Source organism: Trichomycterus rosablanca, chromosome 17, assembly GCF_030014385.1.
Source record: "Trichomycterus rosablanca isolate fTriRos1 chromosome 17, fTriRos1.hap1, whole genome shotgun sequence".
NCBI classification, from domain to species: Eukaryota; Metazoa; Chordata; class Actinopteri; order Siluriformes; family Trichomycteridae; genus Trichomycterus; species Trichomycterus rosablanca.
In genome coordinates this window covers 3,025,183-3,052,146 of record NC_086004.1, presented here as the reverse complement: position 1 = coordinate 3,052,146, position 26,964 = coordinate 3,025,183, and the positions used below count along the sequence as shown (strand labels likewise).

General features: G+C 40.5%; 2 protein-coding genes across 2 annotated transcripts in view; both read right to left on the bottom strand.

Moving 5' to 3' along the window:
• The window catches only part of gpc1a (glypican 1a), a 40,835-nt gene extending 25,791 nt beyond the window's left edge, over positions 1-15,044 (bottom strand). The window contains exon 1 of the mRNA XM_063013334.1: positions 14,728-15,044. Coding sequence (XP_062869404.1) covers positions 14,728-14,887 — 160 coding nt within the window. The 5' untranslated portion in view covers positions 14,888-15,044. The remainder of the gene's footprint in view (positions 1-14,727) is intronic.
• A 5,387-nt stretch (positions 15,045-20,431) lies between these two features.
• The window catches only part of gpc5b (glypican 5b), a 50,089-nt gene continuing 43,556 nt past the window's right edge, over positions 20,432-26,964 (bottom strand). Inside the window, exon 9 of the mRNA XM_063012735.1 lies at positions 20,432-23,454. Coding sequence (XP_062868805.1) covers positions 23,345-23,454 — 110 coding nt within the window. The 3' untranslated portion in view covers positions 20,432-23,344. The remainder of the gene's footprint in view (positions 23,455-26,964) is intronic.

The window sequence follows — 26,964 nt, the reverse complement described above, 5'->3', positions numbered from 1 at the left end:
GCCCTACAGTTTCTTAGGTCGGTATTGGTCATGGTATTGATACTTAATAAAAAGACTGTGAGTTCTGACACATTTTATTAAACTTATACAACTGGCTACTCTGAAGTCATTAGTTCTAATTAAAATACACCTCTTAAGGTCTAGTATAATGAATGTTTATTATTTTTATAGTATTTCTATTTATAGTGTAGGGCAGTTGTAGCCTAGTGGTTAAGGTACTGGAATAGTATTGTAATGTATAGTAATGTATTCGCAATAGTAAGTTGCTTTAGAATAAAGTATCTGCTACACTATATGGCCAAAATATGTGGACACATGACCATTAGCTTTTTGGACATCCCATTTCAAAACTTGTTGTGTTGTGGAACCCCATTCATATCTATAAAAACATCCATTTTTAGAGTGTGTCTCTTGGAATTTGTACATATTAGGTCAAAACAGCATTTTTAAGGTCAGACCCTTATGTTGGACAAGAAAGCCTGGCTTGAAATTAATCTTCCAGTTCATCCCAGTAGTGATCAGTGTGGTTCCGTGCAGGCAACTGAAGATTCTCCACCCCAAACACCAAACCAATTGCTGTATAGAAATTGCTTTGTGAATGGGCGTACAGCCATGCTGAAACATAAAAGAGCCCTCCCTAAAGTGTTGGCACAAAGTTAAAAGCATATGAACAATTTTATATCATTGATTTTTACACCAACTAACGGTGGGTATTGATGAAACACCTGAACTCAATAATTAGCAGATGTCTTAATACTTTTGACCCTGTAGTCTGTCTGTGTATTGGTAAGCTTGTCCCACCCTGTTCCACCTTGTCTCACCTTGTCCAACCTTGTCCCACAATATCCATTTTTGTTCCACCTTGTCCCACCCTGTCCAACCTTGTCCCACGCTGTCACACCCTATATCCAACATTGTCCCACCCTGTCCAATTTGCCCAAAAAAGATTCTCCACCTCAAACACCAAACCATGTCTTAATATAAATTGCTTGGTGAATGGGCGTACAGTCATGCTGAAACATAAAACTTCCCTAAAGTGTTGGCACAAAGTTAAAAGCATATGAACAATTTTATATCATTGATATTAAAGACCTTCTAACAGTGGGTATGGATGAAACACCTGAACTTAATAATTAGAGTCTGCCTATTGGTGTATTGTGATGACTTGCAATGGTTGCTAGGACTGGGGTGAGTGGGTGTGGCGATCCTGACACTCCCAGAATGCCTTGTGCAACCTTCGAACAAAAACAAGTAAATATTGGTTTCAGAGAGTTCAATTTCGAAGCAGAGACACAGGAATGATTGTGTGTGATGTTTTGGGGTATTTTGTGGGTATTGTGTACATCTACCATCTAGGTGCTTTACCCTGTATGTAGTGATCCTAGTGCTATTTTGAACCATTTTTGATCTGTATTCCTGGCCCTGTTTCACTGAACTGTTCAAAAAAGAGCATGTTATTTTTGTTATTTTAAGACTCGACCCCTTTTTGTGGATTGCTACAATATATACACTGATCAAACATAACATTAAAACCACCTCCTTGTTTCTACACTCACTGTCCATGTTATCAGCTCCACTTACCATATAGAATCACTTTGTAGTTCTACAATTACTGACTGTAGTCCATCTGTTACTCTGCATGCTTTGTTAGCCCCCTCTTATGTTGTTCTTTAATGGTCAGGACCCCCACAGGACCACCACAGAGCAGGTATTATTTAGGTGGTGGATCATTCTCAGCACTGCAGTGACACTGACATGGTGGTGATGTGTGTGTTGTGCTGGTATGAGTGGATCAGACACAGCAGCGCTGCTGGAGTTTTTAAATACCGTGTCCACTCACTGTCCACTCTATTAGACACTCCTACCTAGTTGGTCCACCTTGTAGATGTAAAGTCAGAGACGATCGCTCATCTATTGCTGCTGTTTGAGTCGGTCATCTTCTAGACCTTCATCAGTGGTCACAGGACACTGCCCACGGGGCGCTGTTGGCTGGATGTTTTTGGTTGGTGGACTATTCTCAGTCCAGCAATAACAGAGAGGTGTTTAAAAGCTCAGGCAGTGCTGCTGTGTCTGATCCACTCATACCAGCACAACACACACTAACACACGACCACCATGTCAGTGTCACTGCAGTGCTGAGAATGATCCACCACCTAAATAATACCTGCTCTGTGGTGGTCCTGTGGGGGTCCTGACCATTGAAGAACAGCATGAAAGGGGGTAACAATGCATGCAGAGAAACAGATGGACTACAGTCAGTAATTGTAGAACTACAAAGTGCTTCTATATGGTAAGTGGAGCTAATAAAATGGACAGTGAGTGTAGAAACAAGGAGGTGGTTTTAATGTTATGGTTGATCGGTGTATATATACACACGTACACAAAATTACTTAATTACTTTCTTTATTTAAATCATTGGAACATCATAATATAGATGCGAATTATCAGAAAGGCCAACATAATCTTTATCCTTTCGTACAATTATTTGTGATTATTTCTCTGACAGTTAATAACATGCTTGGATTGCATGACGTTTACCAGACAGCAAACAATTAGGAGCTCTATTACTGCATGGTTGCAATAGTGCAAAACACAACTGTCATGCTACTCGCAAATCCTTCGTTATTACATGAAGAAAAGTGATTGGAACCGGTATCCGACTGAATTATTCAGTCAGAATCTGTGTCTTTTTGAGCAATTTAAAGGTGAAATAAAGCCTCTTAGTCTGTACTGTACATGCTAAAAGTTGCACCTCCATGTTCACAGAATAGAAGCACACTTTATATAGACAGAGGACAGTGGCTGGAGGAACGCCTGGCCTGGCCTGTGTTGTTCAGCGCATTTGGATTAGCAAGCAGTCATAGCGATGTGACGAACACTTGTCAGGAGCTGCGGAGGACTGATTACCACCGGTGGCTGTAATTACTGTTCAGTCAGTAGAAAAAGCACTCGCACTGTAACTCACAGCAGAACCAGTTCATCTACACATGATTATGTTTATAAGCTTTGCTGGCACAATATGCACTGTGTGTGTGTGTGTGTGTGTGTGTGAGAGAGAGAGAGAGAGAGAGAGAGAGAGAGAGAGAGAGAGAGAGTTTAGCTTCAGTTCTAGGGTTTAATGCCACGTTCGCTTGTTGTTATGTTTATATCAGCTCATTGTTCTTCTCTGTAGCATCTTCATACACAAATTTTCACTTTTATGGTTGCCAGAAGGCTGAGAACTATTCCTGCTTTGTCTGGGTTAATGATCCCCACACTGTTTTGGATACGGATAGCTGCCGTCTTTTTTGTGGGTATCTTGGGCATTCAGTGTGCAGGTGTTTAATGGTAATGGAGGGCAAGTCTCGGAAAGTGGGGGTTCTTCGCCCCTTATCAGGAATGAGCCTGGTGAGCCTGAAGTGCCCGTCGGTCTGAGAGAGAGAGAGTAAGCGATAGATATGATCCATTTCTGATCGCGTCAGTGTGAACACTGTGTACTGCAGAGTCGAACACAAGAGAGAAAGACACACAGAGAGAGAGAGAGAGAGAGAGAGAGAGAGAGAGAGAGAGAGAGAGAATGGAAGCATATAGGTACGGAAAAAACCTCACTCACTTTTTACCGCATATCTAATTATGGTTGCGTGGGGGGGGGGGGGGGGGGGGGGGGTCTTGGTGGGCTTGGGAGCTGGAGACTATCCCAGCTTTTCAATGGGCGCAAGGCACACAGTAACACCCTGGGCAGGGCAGATACACATACACACACCCATTCACCTATAGGGCAATTCAGTGTCTCTAATTAACCTGACTGCATGTTTTTGGACTGTGGGAGGAAACCGGAGCTCCTGGAGGAAACTCTTTACTCCGGGAAACCCCGGAGGAAAGGACCCGGACCGCCCCACCTGGGGATCGAACCCAGGACCTTCCTGCCGTGAGGCGACAGTGCTACCCACCGAGCCACCGTGCCGCACTAAAGAAAAAACTAAAGAAAAAACTAAAGAATGGAAATCTTATTATAGTTTATTAGAATTTTAACCAGGCTGTCCTGATCCAACCCAGATCTGCTTATGATTGAGCCGCCCCAAAGAATGAAAAAAAAGGCTGGAAGGAAAAAATCCAGACAGAAAAAGGAAAAATGAAGACGGTGGAGTGATGAAGGAAGAGAGCGCTGAAGGAAAAACAGAGGGAAATTAAAAAGTAGTAGAGGAACAAACTAACTAAGAAAGGACAGAAGGGAAGGAAGCTCTATATTATTATATTTTATGTGAGGTTTGATTGGTTTCTGTGTGTTCAGATGTGTTGGTGAGTGTTGATTGAAATTTCATATGAAGAAATTAGCTAAATATTTTTTTGCCTGGTGGTTAAATACAGGAATAAATATCAGAATGTAATGACGGCTTTACATGTGTTCATAACAAGAACTCATAAGCTGTGTAAGACCACTGAACATGAGTAATGTCTCTCTGAGGAGCATTTTATTGGAAACCGTGTGTGTGTGTAAATGTGTGTGTGTTTGTGTTTTATTGGTGTTTAGCTACAGTGTTTAATGAGTAAAATGTTGTGAAGTCAGTTGGGAGTTGTTTACACCGTGTAATCATGAGCAGATCTGGGTTGGAACAGTACAACACAGGGCTGTGGGTGGTGAACAGGGTGTCTATCCTCTACGCTGTTTCCCAAACTGGGCTGCAGCAACAGGGATGGGCTACCTAAAAGAATTATTTACATTTTATTTCTTTAAATAACAACATTTGCAAAGATCTCGCTTTCTTATTTGCCCCAAAACAAATGTGTGAATGTGTCACGTCGTTGATTTAATTTGTTTTTGTCTGCCAAGGTGGCACGGTGGTGCAGTGGGTAGCGCTGTCGCCTCACAGCAAAAAACCTTGGGTTTGGTTTTCCGGTCAGGCGGCTGAGGTCCTTTCTGCGTGGTTTGTATGTTCTCCCTGTGTCTGTGTAGGTTTCCTCCAGGTGCTCCAGTTTCCTTCCACAAGTCCAAAGACATGCAGTCAGGCCAACTGGAGCTACTAGAAATCAAGTGTGTGTATGTGTGTGTGTGTGTGTGTGTGTGTGTGTGTGTGTGTTTGCTCTATGATGGACTGGTGACCTGTCCAGGTTGTTTCCTGCCCTTCCCCTCACTGAATCTGACCCACTGCAACCCTGACCAAGATAAAGAAGTGGTAAAACAGACAATGAATGAATAAATACCATGTTAAGAATCTCAAGATGTAACGCTAAATGCGCCTTCTTTTAATTACCCAGGTAAAATTTTCCAAACTTTCATAAAACTGAAATCTACTGAATTCGCTTATGCTGTTGAAAATTGTCAGTAAACCTTTACTGCCTAAAACTGCATAAAATCCCAGTACTTTCCCATTTTAACACACACACACACCATCGGAAATGTAAGATTCTATTCTCCATATAACACACTAACATGCAACTTGATCTAGTCTTTGTTTATCATCACCATCGGGTGCAGAGTGTCAGTCTTTCACCAGACAATAAGAAGCTTCTCCATGTGAGGACTGAAGCCGACACCTCACTCGCTCCGGTAATTTCATATGCGCCTTCAGCTTCGGTTACTCCCTGACCTTTAAATACTGCTCATCATCCACATTTTCCCTTCTCCCACAGTTCACAAAGCCCAGATGCCAGCATGGGACGCCACTATAAACCGTTTAGCACTGGAAGGCAGGGCTGAGGCTGATGGTATTGGGATGCATGATCAGTATAAGTACATTATTATTCTTTTAACAATAATATTATTAATAACAATTAATATTAATAATGTGTGAGACAAAAACTGACATTTAAAAATAAAGCAGTTCTTCAGCGGTCACCTCATGTAGTCACCATGGTGCCTGGATTTCATGCCATGCTTAAGTATCACAGACTGGTTTGTATGCCAAGACCAACTAGGACCCGACAGACATGGAAATGTCACTAATACAGATTATAAGTAGATAAAATTCTAACAAGCAGTAAGACAGACTGGTATCATTTCATTCAAAAATTAAACATGGTTAATTTCTCACATCATTAATGCACATTTGCAACGTTTAATTAAGATATTTTAAACAGTGCAAGAAGCAAGTATTGATTCTTTAAACTGGCAACAGAGGAGAAATTATATGTCAATACACATAAACACACACACACACACACACATTTATGTGTTGCAGGATAGCTGAGAGGTGTTTAAAAAAAACTCAGGATCAGGAAGCTGTGATGAAACAGTGCTGATTTATTTCCACAAGTCCAATGAGAGGTGCAGAGTGCCACAGATAAATAAATAACTCCAATGGACCATAAAAAAATAAAGAAACACTCAAATAAATCCTAAACTTAACTTAAGCTACAGTGCTTTTCAACTGCTGCACCATGACTGAGTGACTGAGGTCTGCTCTTCAATACTCTGTGATATTAAACTGGACCAGTTACAGGTAACTTATGAGTACAGGAACTACAGAGGTGCAGAAAACATTCAGAAGTTCACAACCATCAATCACACACCTTGTCTAGGTTAAACCGCTTAAACATTGTTTAATGAGCTTCATATTACAAGTGGAAAAATCACGGCTTCAAGATGGTGCAAACTGGTGACTTCAAATCCCATCAACCCCCGGTGCTCGGGTCCTTCGACTCCCAGCACAGCTGCACGCATGTCAGATCAATACAGGTAGGTAAAATCTCTTAAACCAAACACTCTTTTAAATACGTTATTACAGTTAAATGCATATACAATTATCATAGCCGTTCAGATCGTTTACACATCCACCTGTATACTGAAGCCTGAAGCTAAATATCCACATTATCAAACACAGATCTGCATGTGCAGTCAGAGTCCATCCTGACAACAAACAGCTTCTGTTCCTAATAATAATCAATAATAGATTAGAAATCGAAATACGGCTGTACACAAAGCTGACGCATGCACACTGAGGGTGGGTAAATGTCTTTAAAATCAGCATTCTGTACAGGCTTGAATCATGTGGCAGCATTTGGAAATAAATTTAAGAGACATTTTTAACCAATAGCACTAATTGGACAATGACTTCTTTGTTGCTTATTGGTTAACTGGTTATTCATTGGGATCCTTAATGTAACTGTAGTATATTTTGCCCTGCTAGAGGTGCCTTGATCAACTGTAAGAGCTACTAATGTAAAGTAAAATTATCTTGGAGCAATAACAGCTCAAAAGCTGCACCAGATATGTTGGGTAAATAGATTTTTAAAATCTGGCCAATAAAAAATGTACTATATTACGATATACTATGATCAGCCATAACATTAAAACCACCTCCTTGTTTCTACACTTACTGTCCATTTTATCAGCTCCACTTACCATATAGAAGCACTTTGTAGTTCTACAATTACTGACTGTAGTCCATCTGTTTCTCTACATACTTTTTTACTCTGCTTTCACCCTGTTCTTCAGTGGTCAGGACCCCCACAGGACCACCACAGAGCAGGTATTATTTAGGTGGTGGATCATTCTCGGCACTGCAGTGACACTGACATGGTGGTGGTGTGTTAGTGTGTGTTGTGCTGGTATGAGTGGATCAGATACAGCATCGCTGCTTGAGTTATTAAATACCGTGTCCACTCACTGTCCACTCTATTAGACACTCCTACCTAGTTGGTCCACCTTGTAGATGTAGAGTCAGAGGCGATCGCTCATCTATTGCTGCTGTTTGAGTCGGTCATCTTCTGGACCTTCATCAGTGGTCACAGGACGCTGCCCATGGGGCGCTGTTGGCTGGATATTTTTGGTTGATGGACTATTCTCAGTCCAGCAATGACAGTGAGGTGTTTAAAAACTCCAGCAGCACTGCTGTGTCTGATCCACTCATACCAGCAAAACACACACTAACACACCACCACCATGTCAGTGCAGTGCTGAGAATGATCCACCACCTAAATAATACCTGCTCTGTGGTGGTCCTGGGAGAGTCCTTGCACAGAGCCTGACCTATCCCATCAAACGCCTTTGAGATGAACTGGAATATCAACTGTGACCCAGGCCTCATCAACCAATGTCAGTGCATGATCTCAACAATTCCTTATCACTGGATGCAAGCAAATCCTTACAGTCACGTTCCATAATCAAGTGCAAAGCCTTCCTAACAGTGAAGGCTGTAAAAGGAACAATAGGTGTCGGCTCACATGGGTTTTGGATGTGGAGGGGTCAGGTATCAGCACATTTCTGCCAATTAAATTACATTTCTGGCTTGGCGTTTTTTTTTAAATGTGCAGATTAAAGCAGGAACACTAGAACGTGTAGTGCAGCGGGAGGAAATGTGCAGATTAAAGCAGGAACACTAGAACGTGTAGTGCAGCGGGAGGAAATGTGCAGGCCGTGCCAACCACTGCGAAGCTCTGTTCATTGTCTTAGTGCTGCATAATGAATTAATTATTCATATTTCTATTCTGATTCTCAGATAGAGGAGCTTTTCATAAACTAACTGGAGTGGAAAAGCAATTCGCCTCACAAGTCTGTTTAAAAAAATTCATTCCACCAATTTCCCCAAACAAACAATCTAGTTTTATAAAGCGTCTGCATGCATTTGTAGCTTGTAATGCCTTTCACTTTATGGAACCCAAAAATATATTTATATTTTTCACTATTTCGGCCTGTTTATCTTCATAAACGTGTACATATCGTGTAATGTGGACACCATGCATCGATATCATACTGCCACACAGTAGCAGTGAACACCAGCCACACACAGCAGCTTGAAAAGTGTAATTTACATAAATTACAGCTTGCATAAATATCAAAAAGGAAGAAATCCAAACACTCCCGGATTTGTGCTGCAGATGCGTGTCTTGTTTAGTAAATGAATAAAACATGATGGTGGCTCTGCATGATTTAGGCCCGAGCGGCCGGTGCGCAGAGAGCTCCCCTCGGCTCCCCCGCTGCGTGTGCTGTCATTGAAACGGCACAGCGTGACCTTGAAAATCTTCGGCAGGATAGCGGGCGCGTTGCCATGTCCTCACTATGCTCGCTCTGCGAAGGATGCTGGACCGGTACGACACCATAAACTCATTAGGACTGACAGGCAGTGATACAAGCTGTCGGGGTGCTGATGCATAAGTGTGGATAAAGCTGAAGATGTACAGTGAAGCATGCTATAAAGGAGAAATGTAAACAAATATGTGATGATTATGATCGATGTAAAGACTGTGTGTCATGTTCTCTTTAAAATTCTCTTTAAAATTCGACAGGGGTGTCTGGTCACACAATGGCTCACCACAGTTTGATTTTATTTAGCCTAATTTCAGTTCAAATTCAAAATGATAAAGAAAACACTCAATAAAAGCGATAAGAGATAATAAAAGAAAATATTTCTCAGATGTAGGAGCTTGAATACTATTGGAATCCAGGGTTCGAGTACCAAGCAGTGCTATAAGCCAGTCAGAAGTCTACATACAGACAAGTGGGGTGGATTGGCATCTTGTCCAGGGTGTGTTACTGCATTGCACTCAGTGATTCCGAGATAACTGGACCCACTTCAACCCTGACCAGGATAAAGCTGGGTCAACATAAAAATGGGGTGAAAGGAAATTTCTCAGGTGTGTGAATTGCGGACCTCACAAGGAACTCAAACTCAAATTTACAGCAGTTGTAGGTCAGCATGAAGGTACTATACTAGTAATAAGAAGGTCTCTGGTTCAAGCCCCAACACCACCAAGTTTATACTGTTGGGACCCTGAGCAAAGCCGGTGACCCTTAATTGCTTGTATTGTAATCGGTTCCGATGATGAGCTGCTTTGTATAAAGGTGTCTGCTGAATGCCATACATGTAAAATTTCACGAAGACCTGATTATTTTAAAAACAATTTAGATTTGTTCTTTGATTTATCTGGACAAACCGTTTCACCACAGTTCGGGATCTCACGCCATCATGAAACACTTGCACAAAGCAGACACACAAACATCCATTGCAGAGCATCACACACTTATTCATCACTTCTAGCTACAGGCTATTCAGAACAACAAATCCAAACAGTGCATGTTTTTGTAAGGTAGAAAAATAGCTGAAGTACCCTAAAGGAACCCCAAGCAGACACATGAAAAACAAACCGAAAGTCTTTAAAGGCAGTGACTGGAAAAGAGAACTGAACCCAGGTTTGTTGGAACCATGTTACTGTGCGACACCCACATTAGAAACTGACTGAGCAAAAATGGTTTTCATGTGAGAGCTGAAAAGCAAAAACCACCTTAACACCTTAAAATACTTTTTAAAAAAAAGTGTTTTGTGATAATGTTGTGTTGACTGCAGTGGCGGCTGTTGGTCTTTCAAAGAGGGGAAGCTCATTGTCGGCTTACATCATAAAATTTGTAAATTTATTTACACAGCCCCATTCACCCCCAGAGACACTCAGCGTCCGGGGGCGGGACAAAATCGAGGCATTTATCTAATGACCGGCGAGTTTCGGAGCATTCAAAAAAAACCCTCAACCCCATAGAAGTGAAGAGACGCTCAGCTTCTGCGGGCAAATGCATTGACGCTACAGGAATGTATGAGTTAAGTTAAGAAAATCAAGTCGATTTGTGATAATTAGCTGATTCTGAACGAACTCGTCTTCGAGATATACGTGTTCTAACGCATTTGTAGTCAATGAAATGTTAACACAACTGTACATATTTGACCATTTAATTTTGGACATTCTTGCAGTCTTAGAGAAATCGCCACTGGTTGACTGATAGATCGAAAGTAAAGGTACTTGGAAGACACAAATTCTGTTAGATGTTACGATGGTGTGGGGAAAAGCGGTAAGCATGAACGGAACATTGTAGTGGTCCAAATCTACCTGGAGATGGGGAGTTTGGGGTTTTCTGCCATTCCTGCCATCAATAACTGATTGAAACAGTGACAGATCTTAACATTATGCAAAGCTAGTGAGTGGAATATGTCACATATCATCATATGGGGGGTCGAGGCAGCCCAGCCCTGAATATATATTGTGATTACAGCCTTGGTGTGGGGATGCTTTGTTGTTTCAGAGCCTGTACAACCTGTTATAATGACAATTCTTTTCTCTATCAAAAGATCTTAAAGACAAACGTCTGGTCAACAGAAGAACACTTGGGTCGAAGCACAGGTGCAACTTTAACTGTAAGTGGCTTAGAAGAAAGACAAATAATGGCATGATTTAAACCCAGTAAGACGCTTCGGCAAGTCCCTAAATCAGAAGTTCATACCGAAAGGCCATTAATGTGCTGGAATCAGAGCAATTCTGTAAAACAGAGTTGGCAGTGACGTGGAAGAGTGATCTCTGGTTATCGGATGTGTTTGATTACAGCAATTACATGGATTATAGGTGTTGCAGAAACATTTTCCCTTAATAAATGAACGGATTGTTTCATTTCATGTGTTTTATGTTTCCTAGTGTCTCCTTTGTCTTAAATTACATTTTGTATAAGAATTTTAAACATATGCAAAATAGACCAAATTAAGGTTGGTTAATGTGAAGCCTAAGCACATATTAAATATTATTATTATAATTGATTTTACCGTTACAGATCAATACAGTTGAATCACCACCTTCAGATCGATAAATGCAATTCAACACTGCTAGTATTTCCTCCGACTGCGACCCATAAAATCAGGTACTGACTCACATCTGCAGTGCGTTGTGTTTGAGCATGTGTGTACACGCGGAGGCATGCACATCTGTGATCGTTTATCTCGGTTATCACACACCGAGGAATCGGACTCACCGTTTCATAGACAATGCCAGATGCAAACAGCTGGTTCACGTGAATCCTCGCCGCACTGCTGTGTGTTCCTGCGCTGAGGTTTGGGCCCTCGGCTTTTATCATCAGTGTTTTACCATCAGTGTTTGCACAAATAAAGCACACGTCCTAGAGTCATCCTGAGCTGAACTTGAGTGGTGAGCTATCAGATTTTGTAACTGAAGGGCATGAGCAGACAGGCACCGCGCCCCTGCACCTGCCAAAACTCTTCTAGAGCTTTTTCTTCCTAAACACAAACACTGATCCTGTCGGAACACAGGGCTCGTCAGTGCTGCAGCTTGTCTGATTGTTTGAACAATACAAAGTGTGATTACGCACCCCTTGTGAACCCGACAGTCGTTTCACTTCACAAATGTTTGACCCAGAGACGCCCAGTGGCACCTACACTGGGAACATTCATTCATGAGATCATCCATTCATCACTTTTATGTTTTAAACTCGTAACAAAGGGATGAGCTGCAGCTACCAAGGCAGGGGTGTGAAACTAAAGCTGCCGCCTTCTCAAGGTGCAAAATGCACACTTCACACCAACAAAGACTCGATAGTAATATACTAATCTCATGCACACGCCATTTCATCAAACTGTTTTTATTTCAGTCTGTTTTTGACTTTCTATATTTATTGCAGCAATGTTACATTATAATTTTTAAATGTATTATTATTATTATTATTGTTAATGCAAAATCCATTATGCAAAGAAGAAATAAAAGCCCGGACTCTGGTGCAGGACTCACCCCACTATGTACATGCATTGTGTTCTGCTGTCTTTGTTTGGGACGCTGCACTGTACACATGCTGAACTTGACTCGGGTTGCCAGATCAGATACAAAAATCCCTTCACAGATCATTCTACAGAATCAAAAGTCATTGGGGGATTTTAACAAACACACCAGGTGTAACTTAAAGCACAGCTTAAAATCTATCAAAGATCATTTGAAACAATATTTTTTGCATTTATTTTATTATGAACACATGAGAAAAAAGTGATAGACTGTCTACCCCTACATATATACAGTTGCAATTAAAAATATTCAATACCACCCCGCCCCCAAATAAGGATTTATAACTCTAGGCCTTTCTGTAGAGCTGAATTTTGCTTTAATTAACGTCTTTAACAATTACATAATGCAGCTCATGAAGAAAACAATTAAATGATGTAGTATTTTAGAGTAACGGGATATTTTGTTAATATTGCCATGTCACAATTATTCAGCCCCTACATAATATTGCCTACTGCTACTCTGTAGGAAAGTTGGGTTACAGTATGGTTAGACCATTAAGACTCAATATGACTTCATTTGCTTCAGCTGTGATGTATTATAACATCACTTAAAGATTCAAGTGTTCAAAATGTCTTGCAACCATGGTGAAAACTAAAGAGCCACAAAAGCTGAGAGAGGAGATCATTTTAATGAACCAAAAGAGCGATGGGTTTCACAGATGTCCTAGATTAAGAAAATTTCCAAGACAACACTGGACTAACTGAGTATTCACTATATATAGTCTAAGATTCTAGTGAATAATTCTCAAAGGTCTTACCATTTAGAAGGTCTAACAAATTATGCTATCCTTATCGCCTTACATTTCTACTTTGAGGCTACCTGAAAAAACCTAAATGCTAGCTGGATTTCTTTTTTGCTTTAATCTTGTATAATGCCCATGCCCTGCAAATGTACTGTTTAACTACTATTGTTCAACACAATTCCACCCTTTTCAGACCAGCTGTTGAATTGAACAAGACTAAGAAACATTCGCCTAGGGTAGGAAGCAGGTGTCTGTGTGTACAGGGTGCATTCACCGGTCCAAGGTGTACAATTAAACAAATTGGGTGGTTTGAACAACTGAAATTGAAATTAAAAATGTGTTCAATCTGGCAACCCTGTGCCTGAAGCACAATAGCACTGCATTTGAACATGTGAGCTTTAATACCAAACAAAAATAGTCAGTAGGTGTGCCGAACACTATATGCAGCACTGCATAACCTATATATTTAAATCAAAAAGATGTAAAATTACCTGCTAACAAGTCTATTATGATTTCCCTACTTATTGTAATGTGTTTTTGTATACTATGCAGTATGGTAGAATAGTAAGAAAGTGAAGGGTGGCACCATAGTGACCGATTGTGCTTTTTTCATACTAACTGTTCATTTCAAATCACAAGATCATTTCAAATAGGTACAAGATGTGTATTTGATCATTGAAGTGGTATAATCAATACAATCAGTGTTATTTAAATGATATTATTTTTTCTTTTTGTTCTTTTATATTGTTAGGATCTGGCAACCCTGTGCCTAAGCATAATGAGGCATCATGAGAACATGTGAGCCAAAACCAGCCTCAGTTCCAAGCAAAAAAGAATTAAACAAGTATTTTAGCCTAAAATAGAAATACAACAATATTACAGCCGCACTATAGAGATGAATGGTCTGCACCAGATTGTACAATGTCTTTATTAAATTAAATTATTCCCAAAAGAGAACCCTATTAGAAAGCTCTTTGGGGTGCAAATGAACAATATGAAACCTTTGTTTTCGAGATGGATTTAGAAAGAGGTTAGGAGGAGGAAGAACCCTTTATTGTAAGGTGTATTTTGTGTACTATGTAGTAGGGTAGGATAGTGCAAAATTGCAGTTCCATTGTAAAAGCTCCTGTTGGTGCAGGGAATAACTTTTGGAACATTCATATATTTTATATTTTAAAAGGGTTTAATTCGTAATGTTAACTATGTTTAGAATGTTTAGAATGTGAACTAAAATCCATAAAACCCTATGCTGTATTTTGCACACTATGTAGTAGGGTAGGATGTATGATGGGGAGTCTCCATGGTGACCTGTGATAACGCGACCGCTGCTGGTCCTCAGACAGACTGTAGTGCTGTTAGTACAGAAGTGTGCATTTGAGACACAGCCAGACAGTGGAACAGGCAGGGCAGTGTTGGTGCAGTGTTGGTGTGGTGCTGACCGGGCACGGTTCGGTTGTACTTACCGGAGATCTCTGTGCTCGGGACGCCGGAGAGAGTGAATCCTTTCCCGCTGTAGAAGCGGCGCGTGTCCGAGCAGCTGCGCGCTTTGCCAGCCGCGCTGTTGGCGTCGGTGCGCGCACACGAGAGCAGCAGGATGACGACTGCGACCGGCGGGACAGCCATTTCTCCCCGAGCCGCACTGTCACTACGATAAGACGCGATTTAAATCAAAGAAACGCCAAAGCATCCGGTGTCTGCGTCCGTCCCAGGGCCAGAATCCGTGTTTAATTAATCCGACGTGGTGCCATGACTCTCGCTCATGGCATTTCAGACCTGTCCGTAAAGCATAGCGGGCACAGGGTGCAGGGTGAAGCTGGTGAGGTGGCAAGATTATCCGGGTTGAGACAGAAAGGCACTGCGCGCTCTCACACTGATCTGTGCGCTTTAGCCGCCTCTCACCATCCAGCTGAGACTGTAGTCAGGGTTGCCAGATTGTTCATTACACCTCCTAACAGAAGCTGAACCTTGCATCTTTAACTTCAAGAAAACATCAATTCGTTTTCATTTAGTAATTCGTTTATGTCACCAGCTGCTCCACCTAGGTCAGAAACATTGGGCGCACACTGGGCACAGGGAGGGAATGCACCCTGGACATGGCACCTGTACCTTACAGGGTAACACAATCATTCAGTTATATGCGGTGGCAATTTAGAATAGCTGTTTCACCACTTTGTGTATGTTTTGAGAAATGGGGATGGAAACCAGGGTACCCAGAGGAAACCCAATGCAGACACAGAGAAAACATGACAGTCAGATGATGATCAGACCCATCTCGCTGTGTGCCACTGTGTGCACTGTTAGGTTCTTTTCACTTATTATATTCACATTTATTCACTAAAGTGAGAGTCAAGGTGGGTCCGGTGCTACTCAAGTACACTTATATACAGTTATCTTGTCTTCTTGTTCCTCAGCCTTTGTCCCGTTTTTCGATTATGGGGTCGGCATTTCCGGCTTCTTCCCATTAGGGGTCGCCGGCGGGATTTGGCACAGTTTTTTTTTTACGCCGGATGCCCTTCCTGACACAACCCTCCGTATTCATCCGGGCTTGGGACCGGCACTACAATGCACTGGTTTGTGCATCTAGCGGCTAGGTATCTATAGGACAATTCAGTGTTTCCAATTAGCCTGGTGGCATGTTTTTGGACTGTGGGAAGAAACTGGAGCACCCAGAGGAAACCCACGCGGACATGGGGAGAACATGCAAACTCCACACAGAAAGGACCCGGACCGCCCCACCTGGGGATCGTACCCAGGACCTTCTTGCTGTGAGGTGACAGTGCTACCCACTGAGCCACCGTGCCCACCACTGATATACAGTTATGATTTGGCAAAAACACAAACTATTATTAGGGAACTGGCTATGATCAACCAGACGCCCCAAGTGTGAGTGTGTGCCTTTTGATGGACTGGTGACCTGTCCGGGATATTTCCTGCCTTTCATCCAATGAATCGGACCCAACGTGACCCTGACCAGGATAAACCGGTGGTAAATCAGTGTATGAATGAATAAATAAATATTAGATTCTTTATAAAGCTTACAAATCAATAATGAATTCTTAAATACAAGTACAGAGCAGCTAAAATGCTAAGACACGGCTAATTTGATGCTGTAACCACAGTGCTAGACTATTTCCCACTAAAATCTCCCTGACTCAACACAACCTCATGGACACTTCTTGTGATCACAGGTTAAAATCAGTACATAAGCATTAGGCCTGTAGGATGAGAAGAACTAACAGTGAGGCACAGGTGTGTCAAAGGGTCAGACAAGTACTTCACTGCCTATAATTTTAATGTAAAAAAAAAACACACCCATCAGGGACAATGCTGGCACCATGTGATGGCAGACATGTCCAAGTGGTTGGGCTGGATTACAATACATAAGAGGAGGTTTTAATTTTGCTTCACATGTTAAGGATGTCTTTATAATTACATTCTATTGAGGTAATTCATCTACGGGCACAGGCTGGTGAAATTAGTCACTGCAGGGGGTTCTTCTTCTTGTAAGAAAGCTCAAAATCTCATTAAAATCTGTTGGTCCTGATGATTTGATCATGCAACGGAGCCAATTATGTTTAAATACAGATAATGCAGCACCAGTTTAGCACAATCTGGAGTTTTCTAACAAGGCATTGATGCCAAGCAATGTTTATAGACAGTCAGATCAGTCATACACCGATCAGCCATAATATTAAAACCATCTCCTGGTTTCTACACATACTGTCCATTTTATCAGCTCCACTTACCATATAGAAGCACTTTGTAGTTCTACAATTACTGACTGTAGTCCATCTGTTTCTCTGCATGCTTTGTTAGCCCCCTTTTATGCTGTTCTTCAATAGTCAGGACCACCACAGAGCAGGTATTATTTAGGTGGTGGATCATTCTCAGCACTGCAGTGACACTGACATAGTGGTGGTGTGTTAGTGTGTGTTGTGCTGGTATGAGTGGATCAGACACAGCAATGCTGCTGGAGTTTTTAAACACCTCACTGTCACTGCTGGACTGAGAATAGTCCACCAACCAAAAATATATCCAGCCAACAGCGCCCCGTGGGCAGCGTCCTGTGACCACTGATGAAGGTCTAGAAGATGACCGACTCAAACAGCAGCAATAGATGAGCGATTGTCTCTGACTTTACATCTACAAGGTGGACCAACTAGGTAGGAGTGTCTAATAGAGTGGACAGTGAGTGGACACGGTAATTAAAAACTCCATCAGCGCTGCTGTGTCTGATCCACTCATACCAGCACAACACACACTAACACACCACCACCATGTCAGTGTCACTGCAGTGCTGAGAATGATCCACCACCTAAATAATACCTGTTCTGTGGGGGTCCTGACCATTGAAGTATGTAGAGAAACAGATGGACTACAGTCAGTAATTGTAGAACTATAAAGTGCTTCTGTATGGTAAGTGGAGCTGGTAAAATAGACAGTGATTGTGGAAACAAGGAGGTGGTTTTAATGTTATAGCTGATGGTGTATAAAAACGTATTTCAGTAGCAATGGGACTTAAACCTATTTGGCAACCTCGTGTAGGGTTTAATGAAAGGCATCTCACTGTGGTAGTGTGCCCTCTGGCTCCTCTCTGCTTTACTGCAGAGTCTCTGATAGATTTTGGCTTTGCTAGCAGCACTAGGACCACAGAAAGAAATGCTAAATGTGGAGCATCATGATCACTAGCTGACTGTTGGCACAGTCGTTTAGCGCCATGCTAATGAGCTCGCTGTGCATCATGATCTAGATGCCTGTATTTTATTCTTTTTGACTAAATGTTTATGTTTAAGTGCAAAAATCACAATAAATCTGCCATTTTTTTCATAAACTTAAAATATAATATGCAGAATATGACACGTGCTGGCTAGCTATCTGCTCTAACAAAATTTGACATCTATAGAAGATATTTTGACTAAAATAAGGATAAAGATGATAAATCTTATTAGTTCAATACCAAACATTGTTAGAATTTCATTTGCCACCTGATGGCTGAACTCAAATTGATAAGAAATGAGACTCGGATAAAGCTGGACTGCAAATGGATTTATTACACCAATCTAATAACTGTTAATAAATAAATAACTGAATTTAATCTTGCACTAGGTGTCTTGATTATATTACAGTAAAAATCATTTAAACTATACATGTTGAAAATCTAGGGCGGCACGGGTGGCTCGGTGGTTAGCATTGTCGCCTCACAGTAAGAAGGTCCTGGGTTCGATCCCCAGGCGGAGCGGTCCGGGTCCTTTCTGCGTGGATTTCCTCCAGGAGCTCCAGTTTCCTCCCACAGTCCAAAAACATGCAGTCAGGTTAATTGGAGATACAAAATTGCCCTGTGTGTGTGTGTGTGTGTGTGTGTGCGTGTGCGTGTGCGTGTGTGTGTGTGCGTGCGTGCGTGCGTGTGTGTGTCTGCCCTGCGATGGACTGGCGCCCCATCCAGGGTGTTACTGTGTGACTTGCGCCCATTGAAAAGCTGGGATAGCCAAGAAAATGAATGAATTAATGTTGAAAATCTAGCCCAGCAGTAACTTATTTACAGATAGTGTTTTTCTAATCATTTAGCACCAGGAAGATTCAGCTCCCCGTGGGTGAATAACAGAAAATACAGACGTCCGTTTTAATGAGCACCAGTCTCTGTAAAATTACACGCTTAATTACACAATCGACATAATTCATTGCATGCCAGGTGCTACACGCTGCATTAATCCGCCAGCCTCTCGGATGTACAAGGTGTGTGAAATTGATAAAGAGTAAACCACAATAAACCACGAATGAGCTCGTACTATATAAGGACAGCTTAAAGGAAAGTGTCTTAAATGTGTTAATTAAAGACTTATTGCTTTATTTACATAATACCTGAAGTAAATCCAAGATAATTCACAGCTAAGTTCTATCTGGAGACTTTAGATGAATGAATATTGTTTTGAATGAAATGATATGATTGATAAAATTATTAGTATATTTGGGTTTGTGGTTCTGATTATTTAGATTTTGTGCCCACTTAAGAATTATTTTGATAACAGTCTTTAGCAATGCTGGAGGGAAATGTTTCCTATTCCTCTTTACTGAAATGCTTTAAATCAGACGCACCGCTTGGTTCCCAGACATGAGTTTTTTTGTTTATGGTCTCACCACAGCATCTTTGTTGGGTTCCAGTCAGGACTTTGATGTGACCAGTCAGAAACCTTAATTGTGTTTCTCATTTTGACGTGAAAATGCTTTTGTATTTTGGAACATTGTTCTACAGCGTGACACAATTACACGTCACTTGAGCTCTTATATTCACCACAAAAATTTCTTTAGTATATGGTTGAAATAGAGTGTGATACAAGTGCAATACATAATTTTCATATTAACAGCAAATCAACTTTTTCTTAAAGAAACTGTAAGGCCTTTGTTTGACTTTGATAGTAATATTTAAGATAATTGAGTTTATATTTGGTTTATATAAGGGTGTTAAAACCAAGCTAGGTTGTGTTTAATTAAACAGGATTACGAGTTGAATTTAGTATTGGTTTATTCAGTAACTAACAGGGCAAAACTGTCACAAGAGTGATATTCATGTTATACAACTTTGTTTCTGAAATGTTTTATTATGGAAGGTGTAATATCATGATTTGTTTTATGATCTGAAATCATACCGTACAACATATGTGTAATGTTAGAGGAAAGTATCTATTTTCAAAGCTAAAATATTTAAAAAATTAAAGGAAGTTTTATACTGTCGCCTCACAGCAGGAAGGTCCTGGGTTCGATCCCCAGGTGGGACGGTCCAGGTCCTTTCTGTGTGGAGTTTGCATGTTCTCCCTGTGTCCTTGTGGGTTTACTCTGGGTGTTCCGGTTTCCTCCCACAGTCCAAAGACATGCAAGTGAGGTGAATTGGAGATACAAAATTGTCCATGACTGTGTTCGATATAAACTTGTGAACTGATGAACTTTGTGTAATGAGTAACTACCGTTCCTGTCATGAATGTAACCAAAAGTGTAAAACATGACGTTAAAATCCTAATAAACAAACAAACAATTGTTTGTGTGTATTTCATTCTCTTCTAGTAGAGTTGTTTTTGATGTGACATATACACAGTGGTCCTAATCATTATATACCATTAAGGATCAACAAGACAATTAATAAAAATCAAGAAGAATAAAAAAAAAAAGAGGAAGTTTCCTGAAATTTAATAGAATTTTTATTGTGTGATTTACATGTGAGCATCTTTTGACACACTATGCTCAACATATCAGAGCCAGGATTTAGCCATGATGCCAACAGTGCTGGTAAAACCCAAGGCTGCAGATTTGAGTAAAATGAAATGCCGACCATATTACCAACATAGTTTCATCTATGTACATTTTATTTAAAATATTTAGCTCCAGTATTCTGAGTTAAATTAATTGTTTTTATTTCAACTAAATTGGTTATTCACTTACAACATGATAACCCAGACAGGTGTACTTCATTGTGTACATGTTACTTATGTTAATTAATATGTTAGAAATACTACATACAATAAATGAAAAAAACCTAAAATAATCACCTGTGTGCACTTCATGAAATACATCCATACATTCATCCACACAAATCACACATTTCACATGATTTACTCAATGTAAAAGCAGCAGTTATTAAAGAAACACCCCCCCCCCCCACACTCCAACACAGGAGTTATGATGCTAACAATCATACTTATAGTCTTCAGTTTAGTATTACGCAAACTGCCTAAATTACCAAACATGCACCTCAAAGTTCATTTAAATGGCAGAATAAGTTTATATTATTACTCTTTCAATGCAAATCAGTGGTGGGTCTGTTTTTGCTATCAAACTCCAATATTGTACCTTGAAATAACAAAGTAAATACAAACCATGAATCACATTAGTTTACACAACCTTCTCCATGTGACTAGACAACTGAGAAAGATGTTTATATTGCTGTGCTAGTGCACGAATAGAGGAGTCTGGGCCATTACGACCTTCACCAGGAGAAGCATACAGAAGCTGTGGACATGTGGACATTGTAGTGCTTCAAAGACCTCAGCTGTATGAAGATGTTTCAATTTTGTCGATATTTATGGTAATAAACACCGATGTTAATAAATAGATGTATTTCAATAATTTGTGAAACCTCAACATTACATTGGGGGTAAAACTGATTTTTAAATACAAATGTAGCATTTTTATCAATTTAATAATTACTTGAATATGTTTTCTTAATTATCTGCATGTTTTTTTATATTTTGGCAGTGAGATGCTGCTGTAATAGAAGTTCTGTAATAACGTCAGCATGAAGTCATGAATGATGCCAAACTGGAAGCTGTAGGTATCAACACTCAGCAACATTATTTTTCTAGATCCAGCGCAAATCTAAAGAATCGAACCTGTCACCAACATGACCTGGCTGATCGACTGCATTATTTATGAATTGTACCTGTATAGTTTAATATACTCTGGCACAGTTTACTTAAGCACTGGTACAAACCTTAATCCAACACTTGGTTTTTAAGATTTAGTTTCTCTTTCAGTACTGTTTGGAGGAACTGACTCACTGCTACACAACCGTTCCTCTAATACTGGAGATGCATTTCAGTAGGGTAGGGTGAAGTCAACGAGGGTGAATCGAAGTGCATTACAAGAGCACTAATAATCTGATTAAAGGATTTCAGCAGTTATCGTATTATTCAAGTGGTCATATACACATCATACTATGATGCCTCCAATTGGGTTAGAGCTGTGATCAGATGGTATGACTATTTGCCAGTAATAAAAGAAGCTGTTAGTAAAGAAAGTGGATATTTGCTCTGAAAGTCACGATTCTTCTTTTCAAAGTAATTTAAATAATTATTCAGATTTAAAACAGTGGCTAATTCATACAAAGCCTAAAGTTTTGCATTGTTACATTACCTGTATTTAATTAAATGAAGTGGAACAGGTACAGTAAATGTGCTGATGATGTTTGTTACAGTAATGAGAATGAGAATAGTGAGTAAGGAAATGTATGAGAACCTTGATTAGCATTAATATAGTGTCATAATCATTGATCCTACCCAACATTTGCTCTAATTCTGGTGTATCCTGTGGTGCTCGAAAGGGGGAGAAATTCAGGACAAAAAACCTCCAAGAAGTCCCTCAAATTGTGAATTCAGGCAAAAATTAGAAACACAAATGCATTTTCCAAACATATATTGCACTAGATACGCTAACAATAAACACTTAAAACCCTACAAAGAAAAAGCGAAACTGTGTGCAAAACTTCAGAACACAATGATGATCAAGAATTCAGAACTCTGTGAGAAATAAGGTACTTTTTTAAATTAACAGGCTCAGCAGCTAGCAATGATAGCACTGTCTGGTAAAGATAATCATGTAGACTGTGTAAGGCTGCACTCACAAGAATGTTTTCGGCATCCATTAAAGAACCTTGTGTATTCTGGTAATAACATTTGCCAGATGTGGTGACCGGTGCTTCAAACATTTACATCTAAGGGCGAGATTTAAAACAAAACCCAAAAGCTAGCTTTATGTGCATTTAATGCATGTTTTAGCAGACTCAAACACAACAATAACCACATTCAGTTCTCAAATTATGATCTTTGTTTGTGTCTTAAACCGCATACTAGTACATACCATACCAAACACTAAACATTAGGGCTGCTTATGATCAACCAATAAACTGGTAAGTCATTGATTAATTGTAATTTGAATGTGTAGCTGAGTAGTGACGATCTGTGCCGTGTTTACATCTGACTCAGCAGAAATTCAACACTGACCTTCTTTATAGAAATATATACTTTCTAACCTCTAAAGTGCTTTTGGTATTTAAGTGAATGTAACTATTCCACGTCATTTCTCAGTCAATAAATTTGACATAAAACTTACGGATGCGCTTGATGTTTATTGGGTTGTCTATGCTAGTGTTAAATTATTACCTTAGAATTGGGAAACAACAAACCAGCAGTGCAAGTCAGTGAGTTTTTATGGATGCCAAGAATCCCTTGTGAACAAAGCCTTTCTTTCCGAGTGCAAGTACATATTTCAGTCCTCAAACTGTCTCCTCCTGTGCGAGATGCTGGTACAGAGGTTTTAGGAGGTGTGTAGTAGGTGGTGCAGCAGGAAGAGTAGAGAGAACAACAGCAGGAGAGAGGAGGAGTTCATAACGCCCGTTGATGCCTCTAATGAGGGAGAAAACCGGACTGCAGAGAGAGAGAGAGAGAGACATAAATTAATGACATTAAATTCACATTGAATGATGACTGTGGGATTTTTGTAAATTGTCATGTTACTCTATTCCTCCTCCTTCTGTATGTTGATGTTCTATGAAACACTGCCACTGCCCCAAGTACCAGTCTGGTGCCAAACTTGAGCAGGTAAAAAAGACCAGACTACCAGAACCTGTGGCATTAGACCAGTTACCAATCAAAGTCAAGCTCAAAACCAGCTCAGTTTAACCTCTCTGTTTTCTTAAGGGTCAAAAATGACTCTGCAATATGATTATCAGCAGAAAAGATCCTCTCAATCTTATTTCAGTCTGAGATTTGACCCTTTCTAGAGTGACCCCAGATACAGGTGGGTGACACGGTGGCTCAGTGGGTAGCACTGTCGCCTCACAGCAAGAAGGTCCTGGGTTTGATTCCCAGCTGGTTCAGGTTGTTTCTGTGTAGAGTTTGCATGTTCTCCAAAGACATGCAGTCAGGTTAATTTGAGTCCTTCTAGGTGTATGTGTGTGTGTGTGTGTGTGTGTGTTTGCCCTGTGATGGACTGGTGCCCTGCCTGAGGTGTTTCCTGCTTTATGCCCAGTGAATTGTACCCATGACCCCAAATAGGATAAATCGGTGGTGAATAAATGAATGAATGAATGTCAGCAGGTATTTCTGACCCTTATGATGGGTGAATAAACAGATTGTTAAGACTGTTGAGTCAATATTTACAGGGAAGGAAGGAAGGAAGGAAGGAAGGAAGGAAGGAAGGAAGGAAGGAAGGAAGGAAGACAGCAGGACAGAAAGCAAGATGGCAATTGAGAAGAAATAAAATGGCAAGTCATTTGTATGTACCAAAAAGAAAGAGAGAGAGAAAAGCAGTCAGTGGTGGAGAATGAGGACGAGAAAATGAGAACTACAGGAGTAAGTAGATGGGAGGGAAAATCAGGTGGAATCCAAGACGGAGAAGGAGAGAAAGTGAAGAGAGAAAGTCAGAAGACCAGAAGAAAAAGGAAGATGGAAACAGAAATAGAGTCCACAGGGCTGGGAGAGAGAAAGAGAGAGAAGATAATCATATTTCTGAACAAGGATCCCATTTTTCATGTGATGCAGACTTGAGTGTTACACAGTGAGAGCAAATGAAGGAATTACCAAATCAATAGAACTTAAATCGACTCAAATCGAGCTTATATATTTAATATTGTATCACTGTGCTTATATCTTCATCATCTAATGGAAGTGTGTGTGTTCACTAATCCATTTATTCATTTATTCATTGTCTTTATCCTGGTCAACGTAGCGGCACGTCTTATTCATTGGGTGAAAGGCAGGAAACACACACACACACACACACACACACTCACACACACACACACACACACACACACACACACACACATAGACGTAGGGCATTTTTTTGTATCTTTAATTAACCTGACTGTCTGACATTGGACTGTGGGAGGAAACTGGAGCTCCTGGTGGAAAGGGAGAACATGCAAACTCCACACAGAATCAAACCCAGACCCTTTCTGCTGTGAGGCCACTACCAACTGTGCCACCCTGTTCACACATTTACTTAATTAAACACACTATAACAAATCACACTGGCTACATAAACCACATTTATATAACATGTACATGCATCAGCTCAGCAAATCCATTTCTTCTACATTTTATCTGTGCATATTACCCATTAGGCACTGCTTGGTCCTAGTACAGACTTCATTCTTTCATCACTATGGATTTGGTTGACTGACATTTTCTGTATCAAATCCACTGACTTGTGCAACTCAGTTAAAGTGACTTGCTGTTGCATTAGCCACTCTAATGCCCCTTGAGTTTCGAAGTTTAGAAGGCTGGTCTAACCTAGGTTGTGGCTCTAATGCAGTGTTTGCTTTCAATCATGGGATCATACCCAGATTTATTCTATGTTTTACAGACATCTATAGACAGTGTTTAACATACAGATAGACCTCACAAATGAATGAGTTATTTATCCATGTAAAATCATTAAAACATCTGACAATTAAGTGATTAAGCACAGTAATGAGATCGTGGCCCTTTATACAATATCAGTGAGTGAATCTTTAATGAATAAATGAAATGTACTTGCTGCAGAAGTGAGCTGTCGCATCAAAACACAAGCAATGTATCCCTCTTAAAATGCATACTACCCTAGTCTGTCAGTCTCCCCTAGTCTAGCATGTCTGATTAAAGCATCACCAGCAGTGTCTGTAGTGCTGTACCTTAGTACTGAGTGCTGAATTTAGTCAGCGGGTTTGAACAGAGTCTGTTTTAAGTTTAACCTGAAAAGCAGCTGTTAAAATAAACAACGTGGATTTAAGTCTGCAGCAAACCAGACCAAACCGAACACCAACGTTCTGGCTACTTTTTGATTTTAAAGGAAATAAAAAGTTATAAACTTGGCACGACGGGTTTCATTCTGATGAACGCTTCACAACAGTGTTTAGCTCTGTGGAAACGAACCATTTAACTACACAGTGCAGATGAATGAGGGGAAAAAACTTTATTTTAAAGGTCTGTTTCCATAGCTGGTCATGGGTTTGCAGTAAATACACTGATCAACCATAACAGTAAAACCACCTCCTTGTTTCTACACTCACTGTCCATTTTATCAGCTCCACTTACCATATAGAAGCACTTTGTAGTTCTACAATTACTGACTGTAGTCCATCTGTTTCTCTGCATGCTTTGTTAGCCCCCTTTCATGCTGTTCTTCAATGGTCAGGACCCCCACAGGACCACCACAGAGCAGGTATTATTTAGGTGGTGGATCATTCTCAGCACTGCAGTGACACTGACATGGTGGTGGTGTGTTAGTATGTGTTGTGCTGGTATGAGTGGATCAGACACAGCAGCACTGCTGGAGTTTTTAAACACCTCACTGTCACTGCTGGACTGAGAATAGTTCACCAACTAAAAATATCCAGCCAACAGCGCCCCGTGGGCAGTATCCTCTGACCACTGATGAAGGTCTAGAAGATGAGCAACTCAAACAGCAGCAATAGATGAGCGATCGTCTCTGACTTTACATCTACAAGGTGGACCAACTAGGTAGGAGTGTCTAATAGAGTGGACAGTGAGTGGACACGGTATTTAAAACTCCATCAGCACTGCTGTGTCTGATCCACTCATACCAGCACAACACACTGCAGTGCTGAGAATAATCCACCACCTAAATAATACCTGCTCTGTGGGGGTCCTGACCATTGAAGAACAGGGTAAAAGCATGTTAAAAAAGTATGAAGAGAAACAGATGGACTACAGTCAGTAATTGTAAACCTACAAAGTGCTTCTATATGGTAAGTGGAGCTGATAAAATGGACAGTAGAAACAAGGAGGTGGTTTTAATGTTATGGCTGATCGGTGTATTGTAGCTCCACTACAAATATGAGCCTTTGGATTGAGAACTGCTGTAGATCTGTGTTTCATTCAGTGATAAATGTATATCACATACTACACATATACATATTCACACACAAACAC